Raw genomic sequence first — 21,552 nt, 5'->3', positions numbered from 1 at the left:
TCTTCTTCCTTTCTTCTCCCATGCTTATTTCTACACACTCCCTTCCCCAGACACAGAACCATACTTGCAGCTACCCTGGGTGGCACAGCACCTCCATTGTGGATCAGACTAGACCTCATGGGGACAGTGCACCTGTTTCCTGTTTGGGAGAACACCGCTCCACTCCGTCTCTGCCGGCAGATCCTGGCTCTCTACCTGAAGAAAGCGCCTCGCCAGCCAGGTGCATGATCGTCCACCAGGGCACCATTCTGGACAATGTTAAGAACCTCTTAGAATTTGCAGAAACACTCCAGTTTATAGATTCTGTAAGTAGAATTGCTAAGGCACGTTAATGTTTCTGAAAGAGGAATTGAGAACTGATAACATAAATCATTGCCACTTTCTATAGCAAATGTTTTTGACCTACATTCATGTAGGATGAAAGGATGTTAGTTTTGACCATTCGGCTTCTCTTGGCCGCACAAAGGGCAGCTTTCTATATTTTGCCTTCCAAATGGGAATTTCTTTTAAAAAACAATGAATTTCTGACTTACCAAGAAGGGCTCAAGAGAAGAACTGTGTCTGAGCTATTTTTAACAGAATTTCTTGTATTTTGTTTAATTCTTTAGGGTTCTCCAGAAATCTTGGTTTGCTGTTTTGTTTTTTGTTTGTTTTTGTTGTTTTATCTGTTTATTTATTTATTCATTTTTTTTTTTTTTTTTTTTTTTTTTTTTTGGACTTACGTTTCCTTGGAACTTAGGACAACCTTTCCAGGGTGGGACATAACTTTCTCTACAGAATACTGAACATTGATTAACAATTTCATTGGTTCACCCAAATAAACCATCTTCAGTGAAACAAATTTAAATTCAGCAAACACTTAGTTTACTGTGTATGCATGGGGCAGGGCTAGTTATTGTCATAATATATCTAGAAAGGTTTTCTGCTGGCTTTAAATTGCATGCAAAAGACAGTGCCTGAGCTCCACAGTAGATGCTCAAATCCAGCTGCAAGGCCATCCATGGGCCCCTGTGACCCCTGAGCTAAACGTTCAGCAGACAGGTCCAATGCTTCCTTGCATGCGACTCCTCGCTCAGTGCTGTTTGGGTGATGGTGGCACTCATCAAAGCTCTGTGCCTCCCACATCGTTTCAGGGTTCTTCATGGTGTGACCTCAGCAGTTTTGCATTCTCTGAAGAAGAAGCAGATTTTTCACGTAGTCCACAGCACACAGGCAAAGCCTTCCAGCTTCAGCAGAAAGAGGGCCAGGGGCCTAGACCTGCAGGAGAGCCTAGCCTGAGGGTGAATGGCCCTGGGCTGAGCCAGGAGGCTTCCCCTGGCCCAGCCAAAGTCTTACCTCCTTCAAGGCACAGCATGGTTCCTCTGGTCATCCTTCGAAAAAGGCGGGGCCAGGCCAGCCCGATAGCTACGGGAGACACTAGCTCCTTCCTCTTTGCTGACATCAACAGCTCAACTCCCAAGCGTTCCCCTGTCAAAGGCTTACCCTTCTCTCCCTCACAGGTAGACCACAGTTTCTGCACAGCTGTTACTAATTTTCAACAGACACCCGAGCCTTAATAATTAGAGACTAATCTCCTGAACAAATGACTAACGACTGCTGCCCTGGCCGATTTAATGCTGCCTGGAATCTAGCTGGGGTGACTGCAGATGGCCTCCCTGAGTTCTGGGCTAGCTGCAGGCTGACTGATGGTTTTGTCTTTCTCTCTCACTTTTGGTGGTTTGGAAGATAGCTAGCTGCATGAGATGTGCTTTCTTTTCCTTCTCCCTCGGAACTGAGCATTTCTGTCCCTTCCTCTTCTCCCACGCCATCCACCCCCCCCTTCAGATTTTACCATGTTTTCTGCCTCTTGTTCATTTATTACTAAGTGATTTACTGACCCCGGGGAGGAGGGAACCAAATTATGGTTACATAACATTTGGATTACAACTAGAAAAGGAAACCATTGTAGCCGATCTCTAAGTGGAAATGTTTAGGGAAACATTGAAAAGCAGATGCTTATGCAAAATAATTTCACATTTTCAGCACTGTTCCTTTTAAATTTTGCCAGGGCATTTTACTAGGGTACTGTTTGCCAAAGAATATTCTTATTTCCATATAGCACTCTTAAGGCATGAACATTAGAATGTTTGCCTAGCAGAGCCATGTGTCCCCAAATTATAATGAAGAGACAATTAGGCTGCTTAAAACATCCCCCCCCCCCCAGTTATATCTGTTGAGGGTTTTGTATTTTGTTTTACTTTACTGCCTTTTATTTATTTATTTATCTATTTTTGTGGTTCCTGTGCTCTGTGAAATTAGTTCTGCAACACCTAGTAGATAGATCTCTTAAGGGGAAAAAAAAAATCTAGATAGTAGAAGTTTGGAACACTAACTCAAGGTTTCAAAAGGTATCCTCAGTAGAGTACCCCTCAGACTTTGTTTTTTGTTTGGATTTCTTATTTTTTCAGTTTTTCAAATTGCAGCCAGAGTCTTTATACTGCCCCATTATATGCTGCTGTGCTCAAGAACCCTTCCAGCCTCTGAATAACTAACTGACTATGGGAGCAGCCACTGTGCCTGGCTCCCTGAGAGTTTTCAGGGGGCTAATTTGTACTGGGTCTAACCAGGAGTTAAGGTCCGTTATGTTTGCCAAACCTATTTTATCTTAAGACCATCAGGATTCTGGGAGATACAGCTTCCTAGTGGTTTCCCACATAATGCAAACCTTATATAATAATACTCAGGGTTACTGGGTCATTAGAAGTGAGAATCTTTTTAGTGTTAATCAAGAGTGCATCCCGTACTCATTTGCCATTAAGCAAGAGTCATTTATGGGATTTTTTCTTTGAATTTTGCAAGGTGTTAGCTTTGACCCTAGATTTTGTTTCTAATAAAGAACACTACAAAATTTGGCTACTTCATTGAAGGAAATCAATACCCTCATCAACACTGCACTGTCATTATTTGGGGTCGTGAGTCACTACAGTACCATTGCTTGCTGTCTGGGTTTGACTTCAAATCAGGATGAGCACAGACTTATTATTTAATCTGTTATTTGTTATTTTTTTCTTCCATATTTAGTTCTTGAACACTTCTAGCAACCACGAAAACTCAGGCTTAGATGTGCCTACTTTAAGTTCTACTCCTCTCAGTGGTCACAAACTGACAACACCATGTCATAGAGACCAGACTGTGAAAACCCAGAAGGAAAATTCTGTGTAAGTCCTTAGCTCAATAAGAAAAATGTTCTTTATTATTTATTTATATTAATGAAAATGCAATCCCAGAAGTCTGACCCCTTGTATATCTGTAATTCATCCATTGTATGTATCCTATACATTTCCACAGTGAGTATATTCTGGGCATGTTACAACTATCCAGGGTAGAAAGAAATAAATAGGCTAAATTATGTTTTCTAGTGTATTCTAAATGCACACAGCGGTAATTTTCAAATAATATTCCTACTCAGTTTTTTCTTCCCACCATTTTTCACTGCCCTTTAAAAAAAAGATTAAAGCACTCAGAATATGATTGAGAGTGGTTCATAGTTTATATTTTAATCTTATTTTTTCTTTTTTAGTAATATATACAGTAGAATCTCTTTAGATAGTCACAGGAATAAATAAGTGTGTGTGTGTGTGTGTGTGTGTGTGTGTGTGTGTGTGTGTGTATTCCAAAGCCCAGAGTTATTAAGTAATTAAAAAGAAATACATTCCTTGAAAGAAATGCATTCTTATTACTTCCAAGTAAAAGCGAAGTTTTAGACATTAACGTGTTTTCTAGTTTTGGCCTCATTTGTGAGAGTTGATAAGACTGATTTGTAAGTGATACCAGATATTCCCAGTGCTTTGGATTATTATACATTAAACTTGTGTCTTCAGGACCATTCTCAAAAATGGGAACTATTTTTTCTGCTCTTGGTGTTACAGGATAGTATTTTGAAATATTTGTAGATCTGCGATATAACTTAATACAGATCCGCTATCCCCTAATGAATGCCATGGATGCTATTGGGTCTGTACTTAGGGTGATGTAAGCAGTGCCTGTCTTTTTTACTGAGCCTTTGATTGCTCTCTTCTTTAGCTTTAGAACTCCAGCTATCAAAAGGTCAATCCTTGACAGCTCTCCGAGAACGCCCACACCATTCAAACATGCTCTTGCCGCTCAAGAAATTAAATATGGTCCCCTGAAGATGCTAGTAAGTTCCAGAAAAGTCCTTAGATTTCGTGGGCTGATGGGTATAGACATTAAGTTTTCTCTAATCCAGAAATACTCTTCCCTTAGCCTCAGACACCCTCCCACTTAGTGGAAGACCTACAGGACGTGATCAAGCAGGAATCTGATGAATCTGGAATTGTTGCTGAGTTTCAAGAGGACGGACCCCCACTACTGAAGAAAATCAAACAGGAGGTGAGTCACCCTAGTTCCCTTGCACTTTGAACTGCTTGACATCAGTGCTAAGTGACAGTGACACTTTTCACACAAGACTTTCATGCAAAAATAGTTGAAAAGCACTGCCATATTGTGGGCTCCGATCTTCCCTTTAGAAGTTCACTTCTATCGATTGTTTTAGACAAAAAAGATGCGAGAGAGGGTAATGGGAAGGTGGGACATAGCACGATCCTTGAGAAACAGATTTAATAACAGGAATGAACCTAGTTTGTCGTTACCATAGGATAGCTTTGAAGCCTAAGATGGAGACAGCCAGCTTCAATAGAGGGGGATGGATGGACGGACAGACAGACAGACAGGAGATAGGTAGATGACAGATTCATTCTTGTTGTCTTTTTCAAGAACCAAGACTGAAGTTGCCCTGAGTGGCATGTTCCCTTAGAGAACAGAAGTTCACAGGCACAACAGAATGAAATTTTAACCATCAATAATCAAAGTGTTAGCTTATTGGGAAAAGCCGCTTCCAGCAGGCTCAACTCCCTTTCCTTTTATGGAAGATTTTGTGTTGGGAAGACTGGGTAGAAATCTGCACCTGAAAGCAAATGTTTCCTGTAAGTCTCTTCCATAACAGAGAACTTGCTGCTTGCTTTTAGGTGGAGTCGCCAACTGAGAAGGCCGGAAACTTTTTCTGCTCAAACCACTGGGAAGGAAGCAACCTGAGCACCCAGCTGTTCTGTCAGGCGCCCCCTGTGGCTGATGCCCCAGTAAGTATCAGGCTGGACTCTTCAGCACTCACCAGTGCCACCTGGCTTCTAAACAGTCACACCCACATGATTCCTTTGCATTTGCTTTGTCTTCTAAATGTTGTATTTTTCTCCTAGTTAAGCAATCTGTTGTTTGGTTCCGAGCAGTATCTAGCACAGTGTCAGTCATGGTGCATAGCAAATACTTGGCATTCTAGGCCCTACCATGGGGATCCTTCCATAGCCACAGGAGAAGGGCCCCATACCAGCTGCTCACATTCTTTAATTAAGATGGCACAGTATTTGCATATAACCCATGCAACCTTCTATGTACTTTAAATCGCTATCTCACAGGTGTGTAAATGCTGTGTGAACAGCACTCTTTTGTCGGATGTTTTGGTTGGCAAAGTGTCACCTTGCCCTGGTTATTATCACATTCGAATAGTTAATCTGTGGATAGCTAGCATTTCCTACAATTTATGGATAATCAGAGCCATTGAAAACTGTTAATATTTATTCAGTGTGTACTAACTGGTGAGTACAAATTCAAGGGCTTTAAATGCATCCTCAAGATAATGTTGATAACATTTTCACTTTAATTAGACCAACTGCTGGGTAACGTAGTGCTTTAGCTGCTCAGTATTATAAATTTAGCTGGGTGCTGCTGCATTGAAACTTTGAAAGTGTGTTTGTAAATGCCACACTCACCGTTGTTCTGTACTGTTGTTGACTTGTCTAACTCAAACACTTCTGTGTCAATATATAACACAATTCTCATTAGTACATCTCTTACTTTTAGAAGCATGGATTAATAAATTAATTTAGTAGATAGATTTTGTGTACATGCCATATGCCTAGAGTCAGGTGGGATGCTACGGCAGTTTTATTGGTTTGGGGATGTTTGCAAGGATGGGATGAGAAGCCAGTATAGAGCTGGCTCCTTTTAGCTCAGAGAGGAAGGAATTTCTGGCAGAACTTGCAATTTTTTTTTTTTTTTCATGCTAATGCATATCATCTCTTAGTAACCTACTCTCTAGAGTTAGGCTTATGTTCACTCTTGTGTTATCCTACCTCATTTAAATTTCAAATGATTCCTTTCCCTTTAGAATATTCTTACAAGCTCTGTTTTAATGACACCGTTATCAGAAGACGAAGACAATGTTCTCAGAGCATTTACAGTACCTAAAAACAGGCCCTTAGTGGGTCCCTTGCAGGTAATGACTGTTCTAACATTTTGTGTCTTAAAACTCACTAGCTGAAAATCTGTTACCTTACATTGCTTTTACTGTTTTAGATATAAAGGAATGATGCTTTAAAACAGCTTCTTAGTGTCTAGAAGTCACCCTGTGGTGTTTTTTGTTACTACTCATGTGAGATACTGGAAATTCTTGTTAAATCAGGGCCCCAAGCATGATGAAGTGAAACATTTTTTTTTAACTGTAACTGAGACTAAAATCATGTGTTACTCTAGACTGTGCTAGTATCTCCTTCTGCTTTTAAACAATCTTAAAAATATGTACCTATATAGTTTTTTGTTTCTGAATTTTATTATGTATGCTCTCAGTCATCAAGCAACCAAGGGATTAGAGACTAGATTTCCAATGAAATTAGTTAGAAAATAATTGCAGTGCATTTGACTATGAGAACAAAAAGGCAGCCGTCAGCACTGCGTAGATCATCTGTGGTGGACCATTTGCCCTCAAGTTTTCATATCAAAAGAGATTTCCCTTGTAACCCTGAAGTAGGTGTGTATCGCTGAAATACAACAAATTCCAAATTAATCCTGAGCCAAGTGTAAATAAGAATGCAAATTTGTTCCCTCAAATTATTTAAAGCATTGACTAGCCTAGCACCCAGCCAGCTGCATCCCCTCCCCTTCTGCCCCCTACTGTTGTGTTTTTGTTTTTTGGTTTGGTTTGGTTTGGTTTGGTTTGGTTTAGGTTTTTCCAGACAGGGTTTCTCTGTGTAGCTCTGGATGACCTCAAACTCACAGAGATCTACCTGCCTCTGCCTCCTGCCCAGCTAGGTTGTAAGAATCTTAAAACCTGTTTTAAAGTATTTGTGATACTTGCTATCATCTAAATGTATTTTTATTATTTATTTGAGGGTTTCATGCAATATATTTTGATCTTAGCCATCCCCAACTCCTCCGCTGAACTCCTGAGATCTACTCCTATCTCTCTAGTTCCTAACTTCTTGTTTTACTTGTTGTTATTGTTTCATTCAATAACCCATTGACTCTAATTTGTGCTATCCATAATACTTCTGGGTATGGAACCATTCATTGAGCATGACCAGCCTGCCAGAGTCTCACACCCTTAATGAAAACGGAGTCATAGCTCTGCAGTTAATGGTGAGGGTTCAAGAACGTCTTCCCATTTCATCCTAGAATGTTGACTGGCTTGGTCTTGTGCCATCAGCTGCAACAGATATGAGTTCATGAGTGCCATGGTTCTGTCATGCCCAGAAGACACTGTTTTGCTTCAGATTTCCCCAATCTCTGGCTCTTACAGTCCTTTCATCTGTGGTAGTTCCTGAGTCTCGGAGTGAGTTGTGACATACATACTCCATTTGTTGCTGAGAGCTTCTCAATCACTTACTCTCTATATTTAGTAACTAATTGAATCTAATTATGAGTTTCTGTGTTAGCCACCATCTAACACACCAAGATGGTGGCTGTTACGGTCTGAGCGCATCACTAATATATTGATAGAGAAGTATGAATTTAGAGGGCTGATTAATACTGTGCCCATTTATCAAAATAATTGTAGTAGATTTAAATATAGAGCCTGTGAATTCCCCAACCATGGGTTCTTGACCAAATTTGTAGTAGCAAGCATATGCTTACTCCTATGAGGCTGGCCTTAAATTTAATAAGAAAGCAGTTGGTTACTGCCATAACATCTATGCCGCTGTTGCAGCCTTGAGTGTATCTTGTCATGTGGATCAGTATTGCAGTTCATAGTGCTCACAGCTGGGTAAAACTGATGATAAGTCTCCACCCTCTCTGCAGTCTGCATAGCATCTTACAGTACTATGAACACTAGCCAGTATGGAAGAAGCTTCCTGGTTAATACTGACCCAGAAAGACAAACATCAAATGTGGGTTTTTTATTGTTGAAAGATGGATGTGGGCAGGAGTGTGTGAGAGGAAAGGCCAGTACTAATGCAAAGTCAGCTCCTGGGTTAGCTAGGATTGAGCTGGCTCCATGTAGTAAACGCAATGCCACACTTCATCCCAGCCTTGTGGGACACAGAAAGGGGGATTAAACGCTGTCACAGCAAGGGGCAGCCATTTTATCTAGAGCTGACCATTGGCTTGGAGGGCAACCCTTGCTTTGCTCCTTGGCCCTTGGTTCCCAAAGCATAGAATTTAACTGGTGCTGTGCATTCAGTTTCATGCATATTTTATGACCTAGCCCAAGATTCAGCCTGTGTTTACTGAAGTATAGAAAACTATAGTCTGTCATGAAGTTGCAGGTCTTTAATCTCAGCATTTTGGAAGCAGAGGCAGGCACATCTCCGGTTTGAGGTCAGCCTGGTCCACATAGAGAGTTCCATATCAGCAGAGCTACATAGTGAGAACATGTCTGAAAAAGAGAAAGAAAAGAAAGCAAGGGACATTTTGAACCTCTGAACAAATGTGAGTATATTTGGTGTCATCGTTTTATATATTGAAAACTCAAGTTTATGCTCCTAAAACTGAATCCTTTTTTTATTTTTATTTATTTTTTATTTTTTGGCTTAACCAAACAGTCTCTGAGACTGTAGATACACACATATGATTTCTAAAATGTTTTAGACTTTTGTGATAAATATTGAGGGGTGCAGGAAGTGATCCTAAATAGTTAAACACATTCTTAATGTTATTATCTCAAGCCAACAATATTTAAGCAGTATTATTCCTCACCTATATGGCTGTTTTCTCTCCACCCCTGTTTTTACATACCCATCATAGGTCCGATTTATAAATTAGGCAGTGAGAGTAACAACTTACAATGACATACAGCAAGTATAGTGACATACTGTGATATATGGTATTTTAAACCTATGAGTGCTTATTTCTGGATTCTCTGATATCTTCTGACCACCGCTGCACCCCCAAATAACTAAAACAACAGCAACAACAAAATAATTGAGCGGGGGTGTAAGGAGGCTCACTATTTTCTCTTGCAGTGGTGATTTTTGTCTGTTTAAATATATTGCCATTTCCTGTGTTTCCATTGATAATTCAGTTGGATCTAATTAGGCAAGTCTCTCACACTTGCTATTGGTGAATACACCATGTACTTATTAAGTGGTCTGGCTGTTTGGCTACCTTAGACTCTTTCCCTGTTGCTGTGAAATAAATAATCTAACAAAGGCAAATTAAGGAAAAAGGAACTTGTGTTGGCTCACAGTTCGAGAGTACCATCCATTAGAGCAGCAGGAGCTTGAGGCAGCTGGTCACGCCCAGCCAGGAAGCAGGGAGCAGTAAACCGTGGCCAGCTTGCTTCCTGCTTTCTATGGAATCCAGGACCCCAGCCAGGAAACAGTACCATCCATGTTTAGAGTGCATCTTCCCTGTCCAATTAACTAACCAAGGTAATTTCTCACGCATACTTGCAAAGGCTAACCTTGTTTAAATATTCCTGCACAGGGTGCCCTGAGGCTTGCCTTGTAAGTGATTCTAGACCCTGTCAAGTTGCCACTCACTTGAAACCATCTCATTGAATACAGAGCATTTTATATAAGCTATAACTTTCCTAAAATAGTAAATGACTCTTTAGCCAAACCATCTAAATATTTTTGTTACAGCATAGTCTTTCATTGCTTTGGTTTTACTTTTATTTTTTTGAAATGGGGTCTTACTATACTGTGTAGCCCAAGCTGGTCCCAAATTTGTGATAATCCTCCTGTCTCAGCCTTCTGAGTGTTGGGATTGATTACAATTTGTAACTCACTGTGCTCAGCTTTCAACTGAAATGACAAATTCCCCAAATGTTTTCAATTTGAATGCTTTATAAAATGTAAAACATTTGCCACTTATGTAGTACAATCAATTATAAATTGTAAAATATTTGCCACTTGTATGGTATAATTAATTAGAAAATGTAAATTATTTGTAATTAATTGCAAATGTAATTCAACCCAGTTTTAATAATTCCAGGCTTGATTATGACACCAAATTTTAGACAGAGCAGTTATGATCATTCTGGGGTTCATATACTGAGTGCTTTATGCCTTTGTTTCTAATATAAACACCATAATTGATTAAACATGCCTATGTGTAAAACATTTGATGTTTCAAAGTTAGAAGTACAGGAAGCTGGGCTGGAGGTACAGCTGATGGTAGAGTACCTTCTGAGCATGTGCAAGGCCCTGGGTTCCATCCCTACCCAGAGCCACGAAGGGAGGGAAAGAAAGTGAAATGCAAGAAAGCAGAAATGTTAAATTTTATTACGATAAATTGCAGACATACAGAGATATGGAAATTACAGTGTTTTCAACAGTTTGCCACATTTATCTGTTTTTGTTAAGCATTTAATGTGAGCCCAAGTAAAACATCTTATTAAAATAGACATTTTCCTGTATAACACCACACCACTATCATACATTATTGACAATTATTCCTTGATACTCAGATTCCTGGGGCATACTCAACTTTCTCTGTCCATCAATCGAAAGGTGTCTATTTTACTTGTTTGATTAAAGCTGAAATGGCTTCTGTCACTGAGGAGATTTTCTTGTTCCTCCAATCTCTTTGGACTGCTCCATGGAAAGAGCTCCCTGCGGTAGTGGTGACATCTGCTGGGCTGTCCGGTGCCGCTCCAGGAACGTTGTGTGGCTCAGAACTGAGTTTTCAGTTTTATTTAAGTGTATTATTAGCACTGTTTCCTTACGTTCCTTTGGATTCACTGTTTCCCAGAAGTGCTCTGGGTTCTGTTGGGAAATGGTAGAGGCAGAAACCCAGGCGATGGGTGTGCATTTTGTTATGTGGGTTCTTACTGAGACACTGAATTCTAAGTAACAGAGAATTTACCATGTGTTTCCTATGTTTTAGGTTGTGAGGGGAGCCTTTAACAGCTAAACTATCTCTCCAGCCTGATTATTATTTATCTTCTAATCTGTATATCTGAAAGTAAACAGAAGCCAGATGCTATGTCTCCCTTCCTTCCTTCCTTCCTCCCTCCCTCCCTCCCTCCCTCCCTCCCTCCCTTCCTTCCTTCCTTCGTCTTGTTTTGTGTTTTGGTTCTTTGAGACAGGGTAGCCTTGGCTGTCCTGGAACTCACAGAGATCTGCCTGCCTCTGCCTCCCAAGTGTTGGGATTAAAGGTGTGTGCCACCATACCACTGATATTTGTTTCTTAAGTTACAGGTTGGTTTGTTTTGTTTTTTACCCTGTTTTCAAAAGGAATTTGTTGATGCTGCAAAGGCATGGCAGTTGGGTTTCTTTCTCTGTTAAAATATTTTTCTTTAACTTTAAGGTGTAAAAGCAAATGCATTCATAACTAGTTTGAGACTTTTGGTATGTGTGTCTTTCCTGTGGTTCAGTAGGTGTGACAGTTTCTCGTTTTCTGCTTATCAGTATTTAGCCTAGTTCCAAAGTTATATAGGGAGCGGGCTAGAGTCCAGATGTGTATACAGTGACCACAAGTGGAGAAAAAGAAAGAATATTCATTCATCCTAGAAAACTTGCAGTTTGGAGCAGGAAAGTCAAATTTACTGTGAGAGGCCGCTGTGTCCCACTGCTGAGAGTTTACTGTAACAGAGCTGAGGTGGACACCCAGAGAAAGCTGCTCCATCAGGAAAGACTTGCCTGCTTTTCTGTGTTCTTTCAATTTCCTTTACAGGTTGAAAAACATACTACGTGCTAGTAAACATTTCTCAAGGCAGACATTTATTGCCAGATTCAAAACTATAACATGAGTGCTATAAGCTATGTTTCATGCTATAAGCTATGAGCTTCTGTGTTTTTCTCTTAAATTGTAATTTCCTTTTCTTCCTATTTAAAACTCAAGTGTAAAAGCTGAAAGCTGTGTTTGTATGCTTTATACCCACTCACTTTGCTCTTTTTTTTTTTTTTTTTTTTTTTTTTTTTGGTAACCACAGAATGACAGCCTTAAATTTTAATTTCCTGACTTGGTTTGTCAGGGCCTTACTCTTTTTTTTTTTTTTTTTCATACAATGAGTTTAAATACATTTCTTAACTCTTTATTCCTTAAAGACATAAACACATTCTCAGAAGATCAAAGAATTTTCCAGGACTGTTAACCAGCTATTGAGACTCACTCTCCTCTTGGTTTTGCTTTTTGTTTGTTTGGTTGGTTCTGTGTATTTCAGCTGGTACTAATCTTTGTATGACTTGATTATTAATGTCTATACTTTTTAAACAATAAGGCCAGTCCTTTCTTTGTGACAGGCATGCACAGAGATGTCACGAATTCTCATATGGGTAACAGAGCATGAGCTCTGCTGTGGGCTCTGTCCTGTTTGGATAGCTTGAATTCATTAAATGGAATAAATTCAGTGAAATAATTTGCTTTTTTCTGTAAATTGAGGACAATGGTGTACCCTCTCCTGATGTGGTAAGGTCACTGTGAAGATCAAATGGATTTAATGTTGTTTCCAAGATGGCAGGGCAGCACAGGGGCCATTGTGTTCCCATGATGTTTATTATTAGAGGAAAAACTACACACGGTCCCTGTCCTTTAAAAGGACATAGCTCGGTTTGCAGAGAGTTGTGTAGCCTGGATGAAGCCCTAGGTTTGAGCCAACACCACATAAACCAGGTATGGTAGTATATGTCTGTAATCCCAGTACTCTGGAGGATCAGGAGTTCAAGGTCAACTGTGACCACATCGTAAGTTTCAATATATCCTTGGCTATATGAGACCTCATCCCCCCAAAAAAAAATCATAAAAATCATAATAAGTGAATTAAAGGGCAGGGGAAGAGGTCTTATTCTGGCCAGATCTTCTTGTATTGCTGTGAATTACTTTCTTCTAGCATACCATTCCCTTCAGAACCACATCAGTAGCTCACTAACAGAAACATCTGATCAACCATTCAGAAATTCAGGGAGTCAGGCCCCTTGGTACCATGGAGATGAAACAGATGATAGACTGGGTTTCTTTTCCTTTCTGCTGTAGTGTTGGTAGCAGGAAGACAGTTGTGGACAGTGTATATTCTGAGCATCTGCCTACTGTGCTGTTGAGCTTCTCCCCAGGGTTTTTTCAGTCACTGGTTCTCCATCTGGTCACTATTTTCCCCCTTACAATGAGTGATAGAAATCAAGTAAGCTTTCTGTGTGTATCTCTGGGATGGAACTGAGAAAGGCCAAGCAAAATGTGTCTCTCAGATGAGCTGAGTCAGTCTGCTGTGCCCTAATCATATGGGCATGCATATGCTTTGTTTGATGATATTTAGAATAAACACTGAGATAGAATCTGCCTTGGGGAGGCCAGGAAAGATAAATTACCTTAGAGCAATTTGGCAATAGTCTGGATATTAATAATCAGATGCTAGGAGGTGTCCAAGAAAAGAGCCATTCTTCAAAAAAAAAAAAAAAAAACTTCGGGTATCTAAAGCTATAGGATATGTTGTTGGAATGTCTATAAAAATGTAAGAATGAAAATCTCTAGAGACACATGGGTCAAAGCCCGTATCTACAAAAGATCCCTCTACGCTAGCACTTGTTAATTTAGCCTGGGAAGTAGAGGCAGCGATGGGTAGGGAGCTTCTAGTGTCATCTTCATAACTCATTCCCTCTCTTGGAACTCTGAGGATTTCATTGTGACTTGATCTTATCCACATCTTGACTTAAGCTACAACTCAATTTCCCTACAGTATCCTTTATGCATGACATTTTAAACAAATGTCCCTCTGGTATGGAATTCTGACCTTCAGAATTTCACTTTGGATAAGACAAGTAGTATTTCATTTGGGTGAATTAAATAGAATCAGAGAGGTCTTATTCTGATTCTTTGGACACCATCTGCCTATGCTTAGTAGTTAAAAAATATTAAAAACATAATGTCACCTCACAAGTTAATTTCATTTGAAAAATATATATGTATATACATATTAGATTCATAAAGATGTCTTATTAAGTCTTTACATTTTAAGACAGAGTTTCCCAGGCACCTTGCCCTCAGCAGATACTGTATGAGTTTGCTGTATGAATGTGAATGTAACGATCTAACAGTCATTCAGGATGATGGAAAAAACTATCTGGAGTCTAAGTAAAATGCTAAGATAATCTAATTCTGGCAGAAAACCACCTGTAGACGTGGTCTTGTCTCCTTTCATTTACTCTGCTTCTGCCAAGGGTCTGGGTATGTTTTTTTTTTTTTTTTTCTTCAAAGTGCTTCTTTAGCAGGATATCCCAGTTAAAGTTTTGACAGACAGTTTCTAGTTCACTTCTGCCCGGGGGCAATGGAAGATGCATTACAGGATAAGCAAGGTAACTCTTGGGTAGGATTATTAACATTGGAATGAATTTAGACAGGCTGGCATCTGAGGAAGAATTCATGTGCGGAAGTCTGTAGTGCCTACCAGCTCCCTTAAAGTAAATGAAACAAAAGTGTAGGGGTGAAAACATGAGCACACAGACTTGGATAACATAATTAAAAACAGTCCCTGACACTAAGACCCTGATGCCTTGTCAGAACTATTGTCTGCTTGAGAGGCTGCTGTAGGGCCCTGGGTTCAAGATCATAAGACAAAGGGGAACTGTTCTTTTCCTTTTTTTTTTTTTTCATAAATATATGCATGCATGTATGTATGTAGATAGAAAGATAGATAGATAGAAGATAGATAGGCGTTCGTGTGTGTTTGGGAAAAGCACACATGGTTGTATGTGCAGCTAGAGGACAACCTCAGGTGTTGTCCACCCCCTCCTCCTTTTGAGACCCTGGCCTGGAAGTCATCGTCATCAAACAGTCACCAGGATTTCACGCTACCATGCCCAGCCTTTTTTTTTTTTTTTTTTAACTCTATTTCTGGAAATCCAGCTCATGTTCTTCCTCATTGTAAAGCAAACACTTTCCCCCACCCTGCTCTAACCCTAGCCTGAACAGTTCCTCTTAAGCACAGTGTCCAGCTATCTGAACTTGGATTGCTTTCATACCCTCGGCCCCTGTCTGTCCACTCACTGCGGTATGTCCTTCTGTGTGTGTGCTCTCCCAGGGCAGAGCTGCCAAGCCCATGCTCACCGGCCTTTCTGTCCACAGTGATTCTCACACAGTAGCTTACTTCACACCAAGAGCCAGGTGTTCAAGTCTTCTTGCTAGCCCTAGGCTCTGAGCCTCAGGACAAGTGCTGGGGAATTTGGATATTTTAATTGAGTTTTAGCTTCATAAATTCTCTTCTGTTGTAGGAGAAGCTGAAGAGTTCCCACACAGGGCTCATGAAAGATGCATGGCACCTTCTTTATATATTGATTCCAACTTAGATATCCAGTCCTGGAACACAGTATGAATCCAGGGATAATCATGTAGGGGATTTGCCAAAAATCACAATCATATTCAAACTGAAAATGTAAGTTAATAAGAATTCCTGAACGGTCTTAGCCAGTTTGAGTCACCCACAGTACCATTCTCTAAAGGATCAAATTGTGGCCATCACCAGAAGGCAGAAATAAAAGCAACCATAGCTTACTTTGTGGTGGAATTTTAAGATACTTAATCTTCATGTTTAGAAATTGCATTTTGTATTAATTGAAGCTTAGAAGAAAAATTCATTTTTAAAATAGAAAATCAGAAAAATAGGACCAATCATCTTGTGTTTCTATTTGTTTTTTCCCTTCATTGCTCGTTCTCCATTTTTTGAGGGTACATGTTTTTGTTATTGTATACCTCTGTATATTTTAAATCTACACACACAGCATCATTAGGTTAAGGGACTTGATAAGTTTTCCTCATTCATCATTTGACTTTCAGCATCCTTCTTGCTCTGAATATCAACTTAGTCATTGCTTCTAAGCATTGCATGCATGAGCACACCATATTGAATTATTGCCTCTCTACCACTAATTATACATCGTATTTTGCTACCAAGACTACAAGGACTAACTCAGAAGTTGAAAATAATACATTAGATTTTGTTATTTTAGGTGATTTCATGCATTCATCTGTATCTCTGTGCTGCACTGAAAAAACTTTAGCTTCACCAATAGAAGTAAAGTAGGGGCTTTGCATGGACAGGAACACCATGCAGAGAGAGAGAGAGATGCATGTTTGAGTTCAAGGAAACATTAGTTTCCAGCCTTCCTAATGCTGTGACCCCTTAATAGAGTTCCTCATGTTGTGGTGATCCCTAACCATAAAATTATTTCCATTGCTATTTCATAACTGTAATTTTGCTACTGTTATGAATCATAATATAAATATCTGTGTTTTCTGATGGTCTTAGGGGACCCCTTTGGAAGGGTTCTTTCATCTCTCAAAGGGATCCCACAAGTTAAGAACCACGGGTTTAGAACCATTTCAAAGAACACTGTAACTAAATTTATTGTTTAGGAAAATATTAAATGTGACTTTGTGTTAGAAGCCAACCTAGAATGTCGGCCACCTTTGTGCCATCCTATCTGTAGGATGATCCATTTACCCTGGGGTATGTCAAGTCACATGTTGTGTACTCTTAATACACTGGTAGCACACTGTGCCAATTTAGTTGATGGGGAGGCAGAGGGACCGGCTAAGAGGCTGTGGCCAGGGAAGTCAGAACACAACACTGCAAACCTTAAATCACCAGACCTGGGATACCTTAGCACCAGGTCAGCAGTGGTCATGTACCAACAAACATGCCAGTTCTCACGCCACATCCCCCTAGCCCTGTGTGCCTTGGAAGGTCCTGGCAATTGAACACCTGGATTTTCTTATCAACTTCCTCACTATGTTCTTGGCAAGAGGTCTGCTAGGAGCAGCATCCCACACTGCTTAGGGGCGTAGGCTCTTGTATTCCACCCTAGATCAGATTCTTGCTCCTTAGTTTCTAGGCAGTGTAATCTTGAGCATGCTTCCATATTAACTTCCTGATGTGTAAAGTAGGTGGGGTACTACAGGGTAGCTATGGGTATTTTATGTGAGAGTTAAAATGTGACAGGAGTGTGGGCAGCACAAAGTGAGGGTCTGTTCCATACTGTTGTCTCTCTGTACCCTTTCACACCAAGACTGTCCAAATCGCTAACTCCCCACCCCCACTACCTTTCCCTCCAGCAGTTCTCTAGATACTGTGTTCTCAATGTCCCATGCCTGTGCAAGTGCTTGTGGCACCACAAACCTCCACAGCCTGCTTTTACAGGTGATAAAAGCACATGCATTTTATCTCTCAAAAGAAACTCCAGGTTCTGGAGAGCAAAGCCCTTGCTGGAGACAAGGCATAGCTATATAGCCCATTGCTAGCCTTGAGCTCACTATATATCTTAGACTGGCCAGGAAATCTTGATGCACCTACCCCTGACTCTCAGATGCTGGGGTAACTGTGGTTCACCTCTGTGCCTGTATATGGTCTTTCTTGCTTGATTTTGTCCCATGGAAAATAGTTCCGATTAGATGTCAACGCCAGGAATCGTGTTTTCCCTAAACTGCTGGCTTCAGTTTTTGATTTGGGAGCTTATGTTTGTCTTTCTTTCTGAAATGACTGTTTGGAGTTCAAGGCCTGAGTGGCAGATTACTTCCGTCTAGGCACTGTACTGTTTGGGCACAAATCTTTCCCCATCTTCATGCTGATTTTCCATTCATTTCCATGTGGTCTTGCTTTTTGCAACTTTTGAAACACTTATATCTATGAACACTGTAAATTGTCCTGAGAAGAAGTGGGACGTAGATTGTACATGTGTTTGAGTCAACATGGGAGAACCGTGGGAGCCAGCAGGGACAGCAGGCAGACCGTGCTCAAGCCACTGATTACATGCATGAGCTTGGGCAAGTGATCTCCAAACCTCACCACTTCATTTTCTAGTCCAACCAAAGTTTGCCTGGACTTGCCTCATGGGGTGGCTGTATGATGTACACGTATGATTGTATATACACAGGCCCCAGTACTGTCCCGGGTATTTGATTGTTCTTTATTAGTCCTGCCCTGTGACTGCCAATGTATCCTTAAAAGCTAAGCTAAAGTAGGGCTGGAGCTGTAGATAGAATATATCTCTGCCATACATGAAGGCCTGACACCCAGCACTTGGGAGGCCGAGGCAGGAACCTTCTAAATAATGAGTTCAAGACCAGCCCGAGATACATAAAACTCTGCTAAAGCAAAAGGAGAGAATTAAGCTAATCTAGGGGTTGGGGTTGTAGTTCAGTGGCAGGGCATTTGCATAGCAAGAATGTGAGGCTCTGGGTTTGACCTGCAACACAGCAAAAAGAGAAAAAGCTGTACTGATATACATATTGATAAAGTTAATTTTGAAATAAACATATATCTATATTTTACATATATGCATAAATGTGTGTAGGTTTTATCCGGAGTTGATGCATTACAGAAGTTAAGTAAGGCTTAATTGGCTTAATTAAGTAGTTGGCTTATGTGCCCATCGGTTTGCAGAATAAAGGTCTAGAACTTCCCTTAAATAGCTGGAGAATGGTACCCAATTCTGTCTATCTTATAAAGCTGCCTAATAGGCAGAAGGCGTTCCAATAACAAGATGTTGCACTGTAAGAAAGTGTTGGTCCTGAGGGTCAGATTGTACCTAACAATGACGTCCAGGCATGGACCGAGTCCCACCTGGCTTCCATGCTGGGATGGGGATGCCCCTGTGGACTGTAGCCTGTACTTCCTGTTCTAATCCTGCTGTCTCCCTTCTCTCCCCAATTAGCCCTGCAGTGGTGCCTGGGAAGGAGCATCCTGTGGGAAGACAGAGGATCAGATGACAGCCTCCAGTCAGGCTCGAAAATACGTGAACGCATTCTCCGCTCGGACTCTGGTCATGTGAGACATTTCCAGAACAGCATTATGGTTTTCAGAACACTTAAAATTGACCTGTGACATATCATCCCTCAGCATGGAACTCTTCATGATTGAGAGAAGGACCTATTTTTGTTGTGGTACAACAGTTGAGAGCAGCACCAAGTGCATCGTAGTTGCATGAAATCTTACTGGATTTCACCCAACTAAAAACATTTTTAAAGAAAATTAATGAATAACAATCTTACCTAAATTATTAGGTAATGAATTGTAACCATTTGTTAATATCATAATCAGATTTTTTTAAAAAAATAAAATGATTTATTTGTATTTTATAGGATCCAACAGATCAGTATTTTTGACTGTGGTAAATTAAAAATAAAAATTTTATACAAAGAAATACCCCAGTATTTCACATTTCTCAGTCACTAAGCATACACACACACACACACACACACACATATTTTTTAAAACCAGTAAAAGCATTATTATCAATGTTGGCTAAACACCACGTAAGAGTTCATAGAGCCTGTAAGAGCTCACTTGTAGTTAATAATATTGGAAATACATTTATTATACTAAACAATTTCATGAGGATTTTTGTTAGCTTGCTTTAAAAATTATTACTGTATGAAATAGTTTTTATAAAAAAATTATATTTTTATTCAGTAATTTAATTTTGTAAATGCCAAATAAAAAAAAATGTGTTTCGCTGCTATGGTCTTAGCCTGTAGACATGCTGCTAGTGTCAGAGGGGCAGTAGAGCTTGGATAAAAGAGAGAAACTTGGTGTTAGATAATTGACTCTGCAGGAGTGTTTCAGACTTCTTTATTTTTATATATATACTTTTTCCTTTTGTAACTGGAAAACTTATTTGGGAGATTTTTTTGCATTTGTTGTATGTTTTCGTTTTTTTTAGGAAATTGTTTCTTTTTGTTATTGTTGGTTTATAAAAGCATGCATTGCACTTCTTTTCTGGGAAATTTATGTCGTTTATGTCATATGTTTTGTTTTGAGTTCAGTTTGACTGTTCATTCCTTCAGGCATTCTGAGTTTGATCAGCATTCCCCATTGTTTTTAAGTGTATGGACCACAACTGCCTCATGGTTCTTGTGTTTGTGGGGAATACAAGCATGGAAGTCAATAGCTAGTGTCTGCCTTGAGAACACTGGGCCCTGGACTTCTGAAATGACAGTGTACTTACTGCCTGTAGCAAAATAAAGCTGTGCCCGTATTTTACATACTTCCTGATCTCTCTTGTTTTTGTGATTCTGGGTAATAGTAACACAATTAGGAAAATAAGACAAACTCCAAATACCATTTCCTTTCCAAAATGTGCTTGCCATGTAAAATTTGTCAAGTGTCTTTGCCACGGGGAAAGTAAAGTGTTAAGTGGTTCACAGAAGAATCACAGTGGCAATTGGGAAGACTGTCCCAGAGTGTGTCAAGCAGGGGAAAAACATCTCTTGAACAGGAAAAAATATGCACTTACAGAAGTACTGGTATTGGGTTAGGGAGGTGGCTCAGCATGTAAAGTACTTAGCATTAAGGACCTACGTTCCGGTCCCCAGACCGCCCACACAGTCAGACAAGGCATCTAGCTGTGTAGTCCCAGGTTTCCTATGACAAGATGGGAAATGGAGACAGGGGAATCCCAGGAAGTTTGCATCCAGTGAATGGACACAGGAAATGGTAAACAAAGAGACCCTGTCTCCAGGCAAAGTGGAAGGTAAGAACAGAGAGACAAGGTTGTCCTCCAGTCTCCAGGAATGTGCTGTGGCATGTGTGTTCCCATGACCCACATCATACACAGACATATAGGTGTTCATGGATACACAGTTTATTTTTAAAGTGATATTTAAACAGATATAGGCAGGGTGTGAGTACTGAAGGGTAATGTTATATGGAAGGGGAGAGGCATGGAAGGCACTTGGAGAATCTCAGGAAGTACTGTGAGGTGCAATAACCCTTGCAAGGCGCAGGCTTTCTCTTTCTGCTGCCCAGCTACTCTGTTATAGATGACTCGACTCTCCCATCATAATGGGCTTACATCTCTGAGTCTGGGAGCCATAATTCTACCTGTCTTCAAGCTGCTTCTAGATTTTATAACAATGATGAAAAGTAATAAACACAGACATACAGTGTGGTCCATTTAGCCCAGCTCCCTCATTTTACAGATGAATCCCCATTCAATGCTCAATATGCTTGAACAAACACCATTTTTACCCAAGGCACTCAGATCCAAACTCCTACTTTATAAGTTTTCATATGCATAACACAATCTTTCTTCATGAAGACAGGGGTGTGTTAGATCCAATGACTAGTTTTTAGGAGCATTTTACAATCTTTGGTTGTCCTGAAGAGTAACACATTTTCTGAGTATCAGGAAGCTTTGCTGACCAGGCACCTGGCAGTTGAAGTCAGAAAATGGGGCCTTGATGATCCCTTGGTTATCTCAGGGTCTTGAATTAAGTACTACACATGGTAAATGTGGGGCTAAACAGTGGGTTCCATCTATGAGAGGCCTAGAGGTGTGGCTCAGTAGTAGGGCA

General features: G+C 40.2%; 1 protein-coding gene across 1 annotated transcript in view; it reads left to right on the top strand.

The window, feature by feature from the left end:
* The window catches only part of Myb (MYB proto-oncogene, transcription factor), a 33,926-nt gene extending 13,687 nt beyond the window's left edge, over positions 1-20,239 (top strand). Inside the window, exons 9-16 of the mRNA XM_051175380.1 lie at positions 51-305; positions 1,134-1,499; positions 3,061-3,197; positions 4,063-4,177; positions 4,264-4,389; positions 5,025-5,135; positions 6,221-6,328; positions 18,912-20,239. Of these exons, the coding sequence (XP_051031337.1) occupies positions 51-305; positions 1,134-1,499; positions 3,061-3,197; positions 4,063-4,177; positions 4,264-4,389; positions 5,025-5,135; positions 6,221-6,328; positions 18,912-19,028 (1,335 nt within the window). The 3' untranslated portion in view covers positions 19,029-20,239. The remainder of the gene's footprint in view (positions 1-50; positions 306-1,133; positions 1,500-3,060; positions 3,198-4,062; positions 4,178-4,263; positions 4,390-5,024; positions 5,136-6,220; positions 6,329-18,911) is intronic.
* Positions 20,240-21,552: the final 1,313 nt, after the last annotated feature.

This window comes from Phodopus roborovskii, unplaced genomic scaffold, assembly GCF_943737965.1.
Source record: "Phodopus roborovskii unplaced genomic scaffold, PHOROB, whole genome shotgun sequence".
Classification (NCBI taxonomy): Eukaryota; Metazoa; Chordata; class Mammalia; order Rodentia; family Cricetidae; genus Phodopus; species Phodopus roborovskii.
Note: the sequence above shows the minus strand (reverse complement) of the source record. Positions and strands in the feature narration are given on the sequence as shown.